General features: G+C 41.1%; 1 protein-coding gene across 6 annotated transcripts in view; it reads right to left on the minus strand.

The window, feature by feature from the left end:
* Positions 1-14905, minus strand: part of CUX2 (cut like homeobox 2) — a 373197-nt gene that overhangs the window by 139463 nt on the left and 218829 nt on the right. For 5 of the 6 annotated variants that reach the window (XM_074297416.1, XM_074297401.1, XM_074297412.1 and 2 more), the window contains one exon: positions 14239-14286. The exons of the other annotated variant lie outside the window; for it this stretch is intronic. Coding sequence is in view for 4 of the 5 variants with exons in the window: in XM_074297401.1 (XP_074153502.1) it covers positions 14239-14286 (48 nt within the window). In the remaining variant the exon portion in view is untranslated. The remainder of the gene's footprint in view (positions 1-14238; positions 14287-14905) is intronic. 6 annotated transcript variants of the gene reach the window in all.

Raw genomic sequence — 14905 nt, forward strand, 5'->3', positions numbered from 1 at the left:
TTTGTTTAGTTTACAAGAATGTTATTTAAAGGAATGGTGGGTTTAAGGCACAAAACAAAACTGAATTGGCATGAAAGACATCAATTTGAATAAAAACAAGAGTTTTAGTGAGATCCAAGAACACATCCTACATTTATTGAGCTCTATGTAGAGATGGTAGAGTTTTGTGCAAAGGGCAACGATTTTAGAATTCAAAAACCTGGTTTGAGGTTTGGGCTTTAACTTGCCAATTATTCTTCGTGACCATGGTCGAGTCACATAACCATAGGGGATAATAATATTTTCACTTTCCCTCTCCAAAACAGGAAGGAAGCATTATATAAAGATGATCTCTTATTACATTTTTTCCAGGTCTCTGTTCCTGTTTTTGCATAAGAAGGTACAGACGAGGTTAAGTGAACTTTGACTGGGTGATTAGAAATATGGGTAGGTCTAGGGATTTCTTTTAACCTTACTCCCAAAGAAGGATCATCCTGTTTTTCTCCAAAGAAAGCTGCCAAGCCTTCTGTCTTTGAGGAAGAGATGGAATACCTGAGAAATGGGTGAATGCTAGACCAGATGTCTTCCAAGAGGAACTCTCCTAACCCTAAGATTCTATTCTTAGAGTACGCTGAAGAAGTTGTTGGGAGGCTGATGATATCTCAATAAAGGGAAGAACTTTAAAAATATCTTTAATGATCTCATTTTTATATCACTGGAATTTCTCACTGCATACCTCTTCCTTTCCCCTCCCAGAAGCCATCCCTTATCATACAATTTTTTTAAAGAGGAAAAGAAGAAAAATTCAGCAAAACTGATCTATACATTGAAAAGAATTATGCTATTTAATGGCATATGCCACCCTGTGTGGTCCTGGAAAATCACTTACTGGGTCTCTGTTTCTGAATCTGTAAATGGAGAGGGCTAGACTAGATACCCTCTAATGTCTCATCTAAGTCTAGACCCTAAGTTGAGCCCGCTTCCTCATGACAAGCCATCAGATACTTGAAGACAGCTCTCAGAGTCTCCCTTCTTTCCTCCCTTCCCTCAGTCTTTTCTTCTCCAGGCTCAACATCCACAGTTTCATCAAGATATCCTCCTGAGGAATGGACTCATGACCCTTCACCATCGAATTGGCCCTCCTCTGGATGTTCTCTACATCACCTAGTATAATGGCAGGTGGCTGGGAATTCTGGAGACTTTATCTGAGTTAATTTCTCCTGAATAAATGACTGAAGAAAACTTAGGCAGCTATGATATCTCTGGGAGAAGCAGGACCTCTTTCATTGAGAAATTATGACTCTTTTTCTCTTGAGGCAGGCAGGGATGAAGTCATAATAAACAGTCCTGTGGATGATCCAGAGGAAGAGGCAGAGGGCCCGGCTGGTTATTTTTTGGTGACCTCATTATGAATAAAATTATCCAAGGTTAATAATGCCTCAAGAAGCAATGAATTGAAGGGATCCATTGGCTATTTCCCAGCCAAGCAAATTCTTATCTGGTCAACAAGAGTCAAGATGGGAAGAAGGAGGTGAGATTCTGAAAGGAGGTCAGGGTAAGAGATTTATCAGACCAACCAAAGAACTTCCAAGTGAGGGGTTCAACCTTTGGAATAGTCCCAGAAACATAAAAAAATCTAAGCTCTCTGAATGCAGGGATTACATCTAGGTGACAACTCAAATATTAACCTCATTAACCAAGGCTTCCATTGACTTAATGCTTAAATCCAAACCAAATTAACATGTATGTATCAAATTCCTTACATGTTTAAAGAACATTGGGATTGGGAATAAGAAAACAGAAATAAGATGAGTCTTGCCCTCAAGAAGCCTATGCTCTACTGGAAGGATACAATATTTACATGGGTTTTAATAAAAACAAGATAATTTGAGAAGGGGGAAGGGCACAGATATCAAGCAACATTAAGAAAGGCTTTATCTGAAGGTAAGACAAACTGAGACTTTTAAGAAAGGAGGGGGGTTTAAGAGGCAAGGATGAGAGAGTCAATCTGTGTAAAGGCATAAGTGGGAAATGAGCCATGATAAAAGCATCATGTATCTAAGCCTGGGTAGCTGAAGAGCTTAATATTTAGCATTAACAAGTCTGTCTTCCTCCTTTAGAGATATGAGTGAACTGTCCATGGTGCTACTAGCTCCCAAGTGTTCAAAACTGTTTTTATTTTTATTTTTCCTTCTGTTTTGTTCTATCTATTTTTTCTTAGCAGAAAGAATAGCTTAGAGTTAAAATCCAACCTCTGACCTCTAATAGCTTTGTGTGTCTGGGCGGGGTAGGACGCTGAAGCTCCATGTGCCACAACCAATAAGCTAGAATATATCTACCAAATCAAAGACCTTGATTCAAATTCCATTTCAGATATTCTCTGGCTGCAGAATCTTAAGAAAGTCTCCACATCTAAGTGTCCTAGGATCATTCCACTAAATCCCTAGGACTTATCTATTAAAATGAAGATGAGTTAAAAGATCTGAGCTGGATGAAATACTTGATGACAGAGTCAAAATCCAAAAAGATCTCAACAAAATAAAGAAATTAAGGTGTAATTTAATAGGGACAAATGGAAAGTCTTGGAGCAACCAATACTAGAGGGGCACCCATAATGTGTGATCTTCACCAAATCAAAATCACTTCACTCTTTTTGCTCAGTTTCCTCCTCTGCAAAACGAGCTGGAGAAGGAAATACAAAAACTATTCTAGTATCTTTGCTTAAGAAAACCCCACAGAGAATTAGATACGACTAAAATTACTCAATTACAACAGCAAGTATAAAGTCTTACATAGGAGTTCAAGAAATCAACTTCAAAGGAACAAGATGGAAGAAGCATGTTTGTCTAGAAAAGACCTGGGATTTTCAGTGGACTGCAAGCTCATTATTTGTCAATGGTTTGATATGATTGATAAGAAAGCAAAAATAATCCCAGTGTTTCATAGAGATAGAAGTAAACACCTATCTTTTCAAGATGCAAGACCAAAGCATCCTGATCCAAGACAACATGAAAACAACAGGGGCTCAGAAGTGTATACAGCAGGAAGAATAGCAGTGTAAATAACTCAAAATAAGCTGTGTTCATTTTGGGATCTCTATACAAGAAGGATGCAAATAAACTGAAGCATGTTCAAGGAAGAGCAGCTAGGATGGGGAGAGTGCTCAAATCCATGCTAAAGATGACTGATTTAAGGAACTGGGGATATATTGCTTGGAAAAGAGAAGATGCAGGGCTGATGTGATGGTTATCTTCAAGCTAATAAGATTTATCACATGGATTAGATTGCTTTTGTTTGTTCCCAGAAGAAAGAACTAGGATCAATGGGTAGAAAATAGAAAGAGGGCAATTGGGGCTTGATGACAAAAAAGACTTCCAAATAATTAGTGCTGTCCCAAAGTGGAATGAGCTGCCTTGAGAGAGAGAGAAGGAAACAAACACCCATGATAAGCCAGGTATTATGTTAAGTGCTCTACAAATATCTTATTTGGTCCTCATAACAACCTTGGCAGGGAGGTGCCATGATTATTACTATTTTACAGATGAGGAAACTGAGGCAGACAGAGTTAAGTGATTTGCCTAGAGTCACATGGCTAGTAAGTGTCTGAAACCATATTTGAACTCGGGTCCTCCTGACTCCAGGTTTGCCACTAAATCTCAGCACCACTTATCATTTTAAAGTCATTTTTTAAGGTATGTTGTTCAGATAAGGATTGGACTGAATAGTTCAATTCAGTTCCTTCCAACTCTGAGATTCTGTGATTCTCTGACATTTACTACTTGTGCAAATGCAGGCAAGTCACTTATCCTGAATCTCAGGTGACAAAGAGAAAAATAGTGTTGAATTTACAGTCAGGAAGACCGAGGTCAAAGGTAGTGTGTGACTGTGCAAGTCCCATAAACTCTCCGGGTCTCATTTCTTTGTCTGTAAAATAAAGGGATTAGACTTAAGGTCCTTCCTCCCAGTTAAGGAATCTTTCAAGGTTCTTTATATCCATTAATCTAAGATCATGTATGTTGACTAAGTCATTGATGAGTGGGGAGAACTTTCCATGCTAGTTCCGGAAGGCTCAGAGTGCTGTCCCTTATAGATCCTAATTCTCTATCAGCATCTGGGCAGCTAGGGGGTGATGTAGTGTACAGAATGTTGGACCTAGACTCATCTTCAAATTCAGCCTCAGACACTTACGAACTATGTGATCATGGGTAAGTCACGTCACCCTATTTGCCTCAGTTTTCTCATCTGTATAATGAGCTGGTAAAGGAAATGGAAAACTACTCCAGAATCTTTGTCAAGTAAACATCCTATCTGATCTCATACGGGCAAGTCATTTCACCCTGTCTGCCTCAGTTTCTTCATTTGTAAAATGGGTTGGAGAAGAAAATGGCCAACCACTCCTGTGTCTGCCAAGAAAACCTCAAATGGGGTCATAAAGAGTTAGACATGACTGAAATGATTGGACAACACTATCAACAACATATCAGCATCTAGACATAATGGACAGAACACTGATCTGCTCAGGAAGTCCTGCATTCAAATCCAGTTTGGGACACTAGATGTGTGATCATGGGCAAATCATTTAACTTAGGTCCATCTCTCTCTCTCTCTCTCTCTCTCTGTCTCTCTGTCTCTCTCTCTCTCTCTGTCTCTCTCTCCCTCTCTCTCTCTCTCTCTCTCTCCTCTCTCTCTCTCTCTCTCTCTCTCTCTCTCTCTCTCTCTCTCTCTCTCTCTCTCTCTCTCTCTCTCTCTCTCTCTCTCTCTGTCTCTCTCCCTTCAATTATACTAACTCCCCATGGATGTTATGAGGATCAAATGAGATAATATTTATAAAGAGTGTTTAGCACAGTGACTGACACATAGCAGGTGCTTAATAAATGCTTCCTTCCTTCCTTCTTTCTTTTAACACGGATTATTTTTAAAGGTTTTGTCATATTTTGAAAGGACCCATTAGAGACATGACCTATTTTTTATTTTTTTGTTTTGTTTGTCAAAAGTCAGCTGGTGTAGCTTTTTTTTTTTTTAATTCAGGTTAAATGGAAGGCAGCTGTCTCCCACGAGCAGTGTCCAGCCAAGATATTTGGCCATGGGCAGAGAGACCTGATACTACTCATAATCTATATCTATATATAATCTATAAGAAAGATATTGGCTCTCAAAAGTCAGAGGGGCCTTCCCAGCTTGGAATCTAGGATCCTTGTGACCAGAGCATTGCAGGATTGGTTGAAGGAACTGGGGATGTTTATCCTGGAGAAGAGAGGACTCCATAAGAATATGAAAGCTGTCTTCCAGTACCTGAGGGGCTATTATCTGAACAAAAGATTAGTTTTGTTCTGCCTGACCTTACGGGCCAGAACCAGGAACAAGAGAGAGAGCATCAGATTGAAGATCTATGTTAGGAAATAATTTCCCAACGATGGGAGCCATTCCATGGTGGAACGGGCTGCTCTCAAGCAATTATCCATCCTTCACTCATACTGGCAAGTTGACTCTTCAGTTGCTCCTTTCTTTAATCCAGCCAGCATGCAACTGCCAAAACTGTATCACCCTCTGCTCAAAATTACTGAGTGGCTCCCTACGTCTTTAGGAAAAAATTCAAACACCCCAGCTTCGGCATTGAAAGCACTTCACAGTTTGCACTATTCTCATAGGCATAAAACACGAAGCCCACTCCACTCCCCAGTGGGCCCCAATTGGATTTAAATGCAATTGGGAAAGTGCCATGATAAAACATAGATAATGTCAGTATGTAGTTTTCTAAGTCAATATATGGCCCACAGGGATCCTTATGTATGGTTTAGTGGCTCCTGTTTTTATTTGAGTTTGACACATTTGCAGTCTGTGATATATTATTATAATATCAGAGTTGGGTGGGCCCTTAGAAATCATTCTTGCCCCAATGGCCAAGACATATATGGAAAAAACACCAACATATGAAACCTAGAGCCATTCTTCAATAGCATAAATGATCAAAGGATATGAATAAAAATTTTAAAAGGATAACTGCAAACTTATCAACTATATGCAAGAATGCTCCAAATCATCAAAAAATGACAGAAATGCAAAGCAGAATAGCTCTAAGTCTTCATCCCCCACACAACAAACTGGCTAAGATGAGAAAAGATGGGAATAGTTAGTGTTGGATGCGTTGTTGGCGGACAGACGCTGTTGGCAGAATGGCACAGTCCGCAGCGTTACAAATTGGTCCAACTATTCTGGAAAACACTTGGAAATTATATAAGAAAGAGACTAAAATGGTTTTATCCATTTTTAGTCAGAGATCCTACTGTTAAGCATAATCCTTAACAAGGTCAGAGATGAAGAGAAAGGGACCACATACACCAAAATATTTTTAGTAGCACATTTTTTTTTTTTTGGTGGGGACAAAGAATTGAAAACTAAGTAGATATCCATTGTTTGGAGAGTGGTCATGAATGTTATGGAATTTATATGCTATCATACATGTTGAACAGAGAGAAGCACTGGAAGTCTTAAGTGGACTGATACATCCAAAAAAAGCAGGACCAGAAAAAACATACCTGGGAATGATAACACTGTAAATGAAAAGAATAAAAAAATGAAATTGAGTATGGTATCATTATAATCATCAAGCGTTGTCCCAAAGAAGAATGGAGAAAATGTTCTGGCCTCCCTTCTTTGCAGAGGTAGGGAGACAGAAATGTGGAATATGTATACACTGTCATACTCATTTGATGTACTGGCTAATTTTGTGGAGCTTTCCACTCAGAGCTTCCCTCTCACTTCCCTAATCACAGAAAAGAGGGAGTAAATTTGGAAATGAAGACGATGTAGATGTCCAATTTTTCAAATCATAAAAAATAATTCAGGCCCTTAAATTGAACTCAGGTTTGTAGGATATCGCCTTGTCCAAAGTCTCACAGTAAGTGAAGACAAAAGAGGTCTCCTGACTCACAGTTCACCTCTCCCAGTCTCTAAGCCCCTATATCACATTTCTATTTATTATCAATTAATGACAACTATTAGAAAACAATCATTCCGGGTAAGACAAGGTTATGGCTAATTAGTTGATCATCGGCATTGGCTCTCACTTTTCTCTAGCATCATTTCTTTGGTTTGGATAGCTGTTTGTATTGCAGGAAGTGGACATGTATATCATTGGCTGAAGAATCCTGACAAATTTCTTCCCTCTCCCCTTCAGCCCTTGTAAATGAGATTCAATCAAATTTATGATCCCTCCTTGGCTTGGCCCAACCAAGGATAGGACCCAAATCAGGGGAATGGCAGATTAGCCAATTGTGTGCAATCCTTATGGTAGGAGATATTATAATTACTTATATTATCATCATAATTATACAATGTAATGCTAGAAATATGCTTTATAAATATTCAAATATAATTTGTAAAATAAGCCATAAACAAATAAACCATATGAATTAGGATATATGGATAATTGTTAATAATCACATTAACCTAAAATTATATAGCACATTCCTGCCATCTCCTCACCATGGTGCTACTTTTTTTTTTTTTTTTTTTTAAATCTTCTCCCGCCTCACAGATGCTTGGGACTTTTCCTCTGGGTTCTGTTGCTCTGCTAAGTGAGCTTCTACTTATCATGTCAGGCTTCAGACCCATTTCAATCTACTCACCATGCTTCCCTTCCCCCAGGAATCAACATCCTTCTGCTTCCATTTACATTCTTAGCTGCTCTTCTTATATTGATTAGAAGGTAAGTTTCTTGAGGGAGGACTCTTTTTTTGTATCCCTATCTCTTAATAAATACCAGTTGACTGATTGACAAATCTACAATCCTATGTTTTTCTCTTTCCTTTATGTAAAGCTCTAGAATCAGAGAATCCTAGCTCTATTATCCAATAACTATCTGCATGACCAGACCTTGGGACACACACACCTGGAATCCAGCTATTTGGACAAAGGTGGTGAGTTTAGGAATTGTGAACTGTAGCAAAACTAAAGCCAATGGGGTGTCACAGTTTGGCCCTGATGTGGTGAATCCCTGGGAATAGGGGATACCAGGCTGCCTTAGGAGACATGAACCAGCTCAAACAGAGCAGGTCAAAATTTCTGTGCAGATCAGCAGTGAGACAGGTCTGTGATCGACTTCTGGAGAGATCTAGTCTGAAATTAAAAGAAATCAAACATTCTGAAACCTCAGTTTCTTCATCTATAAAAAGGACTTGGGAGTGGGGAATGGACTAAATGACCTCTGACCAGCTCAACATCTGTAATCCTCTGACATCCCACGAGAATGAGTTCCTTAAAGGCAGAGATTTTTGAATTTCATCCTTGTGGGTCCCTAGTACCCAGCAGATTAGTCGGCAGAGAAGAGGAATTAAATGTCAGTCATTTAGTACAAACACATATCAAGTTCTTCCGGTGTGCCCGGGACAGTGCTAAGCACTAAAGATACAAAGTAAGACAAAAACATGATCCCTGTCCTGTTTCTCAAAATTAGGAAGGGATCTGTGTTTTTACTTGCATAGAAACTCCCTCCATCTAAGCAGATTGCAGCCCATCTTAGTGAAGCGGTATGGAATTACCTAGGATATTCAGAGGTCATTCAGTTAGTAAGTTTTTGTTGTTTTAGTAGTTTTTCAGTCTTGTCTGAATCTATATGACCTCTTTTGAGGTTTTCCTGGCACAGACATTGGAGTGGCTTGCCGTTTTACGGATGGGGAAACTGAGGCACACAGGTGTGGGTCACAGGGCTAGTGTCAAAGGTCAGATTTGAACTCGGGAAGATAAGTTTTCTTGATTCCAGGCTTGGCACTCTACCGACTGCCCACTAAGTACCAGAGGGCATGGCTGAACCCAAGTTTTCTTGTTGCCAAGTCTCAAATCTGATCCACTATATTACTCCATCTTAAAAACAATGGGTGCTAAATAAATGTTTCCTCCCACCCCACAATGGAAATTAATTATTTTCCTTCTTCCTATCTCACACACAGATCATTAAACCTAACCTCTCCTTGAGCATGGGAGAAGGAATTTCTGATCTGCTGGAATCAAAGCATTAATTACCCATGATCAGATCCCTCCAAGAGGCTTCAGGTCCCCTTTGACCCTCAGCTTCCATTTTTCAGAAAAGTCACCAGTGATCCTAACATTGACATTTCACGCTGACCATAAAGGACCCCGCTTCCAATTGACTCAAAGAGATTAAACAAATGAAAAAGATGTCCAATTCTAGTGTCCCCCACCTTCCCATCAGCCACTTGGGGGAGGGGGTAAGTGTGAACCAAGAACTTTGAAAGTTTTACCTTCGGTTCACCATAACCAAACTTTTAATTTAGATGTTTTCATCTCTCTATCTGAGTAAAAACTAAGTTTAAAATAATGACTGTAATAAATGAAGGTAATTAATTGTAGTTTGTTCCTTTACTGTCTAGTCAGCTTAATTTTACCTTTTCAACTAATAATGAGAAAATAATTTTTGTGCTCGGAGGGTTAATGATATGTAACTGCGAGAGCCGCTAATTGCATGTTGCAAACTATTCATCAAAAGCCCCATCTGTGCCACTTGATTATGTTTGGTAAATTATTGCTTTGAATTATCTTTCATAAAGCAACTTTTGTAATTAGCCGGGTTTGAGTCTTGCTCTTTTCTCCGTGTGCATGGATATTCAAACTTTGTCCATTTCAAGCTGTCTCCATTAAGCTACCTTGGCGGGCAGCTTTTGTTTCCCATTTGCCAGGGAAATCAGACTATCCTTGATTGGATCGTAGTGGGAGGGAAAGCTCTCTCCATTCCCGGCAAGGCCAATTTGCTTCCTTTCCAGCCCTTCCTTGTGTACAAAAATATGAAAAGATAAAAGGGATACATGGGCTTACAGCACCGTGGAGTTGGTTCAGACAAAATGAGGAATGAACTTAAAAACCGTTCTCTATTTCGGCGTGAAGCCTTGGTTGGGAGAAGAATCGGCGAGCAAAGGGGACTGCCTCCAACCCTGGCGTTTTATGGGCTACTTTATATGACTTACATGACTTGGGAGTGCAGTCGCCAAGGGAAATGTTTCCTGCGTGGTAATTAGTGCAGGGAAATCTTCAATGCAACCTCTGTGAGCCTGGTGAGTTTACAGCGGGTGGGATAATGGATGGGTTCTCATTAACAAAAATTAAAATGAAAATCAGATTTCACTTCTCGGTTGCTGAGCGGACAGAGTTGGTCCTGGACAAGGAAAGATTCCTTTCTCCACCCCCACCCCCCCCCTTTAAAACGAACACCTTCCTTGGGAAATATTTATTCCCTAAAGAGTGGGAGGAAGCAAGTTTGCCATGATTACTTAGTCAATAGATCAAGGGAAAAGCGGAGGTTTCATGAATAAAATCATAGACAAATGCAGTCTTTTTCTTACATTAAAGGTGAGATGAAAAGCTCTCTTACGAGAATTAATGAAGTTCTTTTAAAGAGTCCAAACTCAAAAGAGAGGCTCTGGAGGCTGACATGCAGCAAGTGGAATCGCAAAGGAAGATTTTTTTGGGGGGGGTTCCTTATACTCCACATGCTGCATTCAGGGTTTGGGATTTCTCCAGAAATATCCATACCCAAGCTCAAGACCTCAGCTACCTGCCTACTTGTTTTTCAGAACAAATCAATCTCCGCTCCTTGTGCCTACTAGAAAATCCTTTGACTAGAGAGTAAGTCCCAATATAGTAACTAATGGAGAAATCTGAGGGGAAAATTCTCTGTCTTTCGCTATCTGTCTTTTCTCTTTCCTTTCTCTCTCTCTCTCCTTTCTCCTTCCCTTCCTCTCTCCCTCCCACCCTCCTCTTTTCTTTGTCTCTGTCTCTCCATCTCCTTCTTTCTTTTCTCTTTCTCTTTCCCTCTCTTTCTTTTTCCTCTTTTTCTCCCTTCTATCCCACCTTTTCTCTGTTGCTTTGTCTGTCTCTTTCACACACACACACACACACACACACACACACACACACACATCTCTAAACAATTTCTATCTAATAAATATATGTTGAATTAAAATGACAAAAGCTTTACAAAGCATTTTCCTTGCAACTCAGGAATAGGGAGATTTAGGCCTTTTAGCCCAATTTTACAAATGAGGAAACTCAGTAGTAAGAGGTGAATGGTAAGAAAGATTTATTAGAAACCTGCTGCACGCCAAGCCCTGTGGTTAGCACTGGGGATACAAATAAAAGGTAAAAAGAAGGATACTCCCTTCTCTGAGGAGTTTATATTCTAATGGAAGAGGGCTATGTGTAAAAAGCTGCTGGGGTGATGGGGAAGGAAAAGGGGGGCACCTGTGCAGGAGGCCATGTTGAAGTCCAAGGAGTCACATTTATAGCTGTTGTTCATCCTTCATTTTCAAAGAGGACCAATGAGATCTCAGGGTGAGGTCTTAACTTAAGTGAGATTTAAGTGAGACAGAATTGTGTAAAGTCATTCTTCTTGAGTCATCAAAGTTCAGGGGACAAAAGTCACTTGGAAGAGGAATGAAGAATGGCCAGCCTGGGCCTCTCCCCAAAATGGAAGTTGGGGTAGGAACTATCCCAGATGATATGGGCAATTTCAAGGGGAGAGCAGCTCTGGATCAAAGTTAGAGTGCTGGATTCAAATCCCACCATTATCACTTCCATGACCTTGAGAAACTAGTTTTTCTCTCTGGGCCTCATTTTCCCCAACTATAAAATAAAGGGAGAGGATTTGCACTGGGTAAAAACCAGCCCTCAGGTCTCTTCCAGCTTTGAATTCACATGAACTAAAACTACTTGCCCCAAATCACAAAGCTTATACAGGTCTCCTGATTCCTAAACCAGATTTCTTCCCACTATGATCCATGGTATCCCAGATTTAAAAATATAAGCTTGATTAGAAATGGACCTACTGCAAAATGACAACGCTGGTGAGCAAAGCGAGGGGAAGGGAGAAGGGTGGGGGAGGCCGTGCAACCTCTGCTCTAACTTTGCTTCTGAGTAAGACCCTTTATCTTGCCGGACCGCAGCGTGATTTGCCCCTTCCCCACCATCCCATCCCATCCTACCCCCAAGTGAGCATTGGCGCCAAGGAGGCAGAAAAACAGAGCTTTCTTCCTCACCAAGAGAGCCGTCTCTGTAACCTCGGAGACAGCTCAGTACCAGGGGAAAAGCTGGCTTCCTGAGCCCGTCTGCATTCACTCACAAAGGATGCTGGGGAGGGGTAGTGGTAGGGGGAGAACATGCCTTTTTTTTTTTTTTTTTTTTTTGAAACACAAAGGCATGAAAACCTACTCCTATCATTATCACTCTCTTTTATGTGCTTAGGCACCCGCGCAACGGGATGAATCAATACTGGATTGCCCTATAAATAAATGAGCACATCAGTAAACTGAGTAATAAAACGAAGTGATGAAAAATATGGAAATAAGCTGCATTTGTGTAAATCCAGTTACTGTTTACTTTAATATTTTCTTATGTGGTTACGTAGTTCCAAGGAGACAGATTTAAAGGAATGGAGCGCGGGCGGCAGATGACGGATTCCAATGGGCTGCCGCCGCCAAGGCTGCCCGCCGTGAGCTCTCGGTGCCCCATTCCTCTAGGGGTTTCTGCCTAAACACATTAGAAGAACACAGAAAGCAGCCCCCAGAAGACTGATCATTTTAAAAGCATTCAGAAGTACGATTTCTCGGCTTCTCCCCTTTCCCCTCCTTCTCCCCACCCGGTGGGAATGAGATGATTTTCTAGCCGACATTCCTGGGTTGGATAGACTCATTTTCTTCTGGCTCTTGATCACAAGGTCCAGGGAGGGGAAGAATGAATTAGGGGAGATTCGGCCCCTGTTGGGGGGCGCTTCAAGGATAGCCAAAGGAGGGCTTTTGTTTTTGCTGAGATCAGTTTGGCGGGGAGCCAAGGACCAGCCAGGCAAGTGGGCAGGAAAGCAAGTGGACTACATCGATTTCGCGCTGGGTAGCCCTCGAGGAGGGAGTGAAGCCTAGTAAGAAGGGCTGGGAAAGTGTTTATACTTAATGGCCAGGGGGTCTTAGAGAATCGCTGAATGCTAGAGCTGGAAGGATGTTAGGGGATACCCAAGCCAAGACTCTCATTTCACAAAGGAAAAAACAGAGGCCTTCAAACAAAGTCCCACAAATCCAAGACTGGGAACTAGGTCTCTTCAAATCTTAGCCCAGAGCCCAAGGTCCTTACCAATGGTAAATGGCAGACCTGGGAGAAATAAGTACAAAATTGAGATAAGATCTCTGGGAAAGCAGGAAGCTTGTCAATATTCAAGGATTCTGATCCACATAGGACAAAGGATGCTGTATCTCAGCCTCAGTCCAGCCCAATTCAAATTTAACTCCTTCAAGCATATATTAAGCTCCTGGAAGATGTGGGTATGGGCAGCTAGGTGGCCTAATGGTTAGAGTGCTGGGCCTGGAGTCAGAAAGACCTGAGTTCAAATCTGGCCTCAGATACTTACTAGCTGTGTGATCTTGCCTGCCTCAGTTTCCTCATTTGTAAAATGAGCTGGAGAAGATTTGCCTAGTATCTGTACCAAGAAAAACCCAAATGGGGTTGGGAAGAGTCGGACAAGATTGAAAAATGACCGAACAATAACAAGGTATCAGGTACTATCCAAGACACTGGAGTTACAAAGGAAAAAAAAAGGGAAACTTCTTACTCTGGGGTAGGGGAAATGGGGGAGATATAACACTGAAATAGATAAATAATTGCAGTTCAATTTGTGGGAGAGAGCCCCAATACTCAATCAATTAACAAACATGTATCAAGCATCTGTCACGTGCTAGGCTGGGGATTGGGGATACAATGATAAAAATGCAAATGGTCTCACCCTAAAAGTTTACAGTGACCTAGGAGTGGGAATGCAGGGGGAGGAAATAGTACAGATGTAATATCCTTGTGGATTTATACAATAAATGCAGTACAAAGAAATTAATTTGATAGTAACACAGCCAAGTAATGTTTGTGTATTGATATATTACTAATTACCTTGATATACTTCCTTTAAATACTCTACAATTAAGCCAAACCAGTCTATTTGCTATTCCTGTATTCCTTCATTTCTCATCTCCATATCTTTGCATCGGCAGTTCCTCCTGCCTGGAATGCCCTCCCCCAATTCTGCCTCTTGAAACCCTTAGCTCTTTTCTAGGATCAGTTCAGGTGTCATTTCTAGTGAGAGGAACATAGGTACAAAATGTGTGTGTGTGTGTGTGTGTGTGTGTGTGTGCCCTGCTGCTGCTAAGGTTCTACTTTAGGGATGGTGAGAGATTGGATGATTGAGCTGAAAGCACACTGAGTGCTTGGTCTTACCTCTGCTTGGAAACTCTTTAAGACTGGAGCGACCATCTCCCTGATTTCCTGAAAAAAGAAATCCAAGAGGTCACCAAAAGATAAGGAAAGGAGACCCCTGAAGGGCACACACTAGCCTTTGTCCATGAGATCCTAGGCCAAGGGCTTAGAATTGGGGCCTCTGGGTGTTTCCATGAATAGAATGCTGAATTTGGACTCATGAAGACTCGAGTTCAGCTCCTACCCCAGACACTTACTAGCTGTGTGATCCTGGGCAAGTCACCCTTAAACTATTGGGGCCTAGTTTCCTTATCTGTAAAATGAGGACAATTGTAGTGTCAACCCCCACCCTGAGGATTGTTATGAGCATCAAACAACATAAATTTGTAAAATGCTTTGCAAACTTGAAAGTGCTATAAAAATGCTGGTGATTGTTTTTATGAGAAACTCTCAAGTTTATTTTACAGGATTGCCTTGGTTCTTCCTGCTTATATGGAGGTCAGATGCTCTTTCTGACTGGGGTGCCATGAGTTTCCACAACCACAATGCTCCATTTCCTCGTTCTACCCATCGTGGCATCATGGCACCAGAGAGTGCTGGATTGGGGTGAGAGGGTCTGGCTCTGGATCCCACTCAGCTCCTGAGTGACTCTGGGCATATCACCCACTCTCTCCAGGTCTCATATTCT

The sequence above is a fragment of the Sminthopsis crassicaudata genome, chromosome 1, assembly GCF_048593235.1.
Source record: "Sminthopsis crassicaudata isolate SCR6 chromosome 1, ASM4859323v1, whole genome shotgun sequence".
In the NCBI taxonomy this organism is placed as follows: Eukaryota; Metazoa; Chordata; class Mammalia; order Dasyuromorphia; family Dasyuridae; genus Sminthopsis; species Sminthopsis crassicaudata.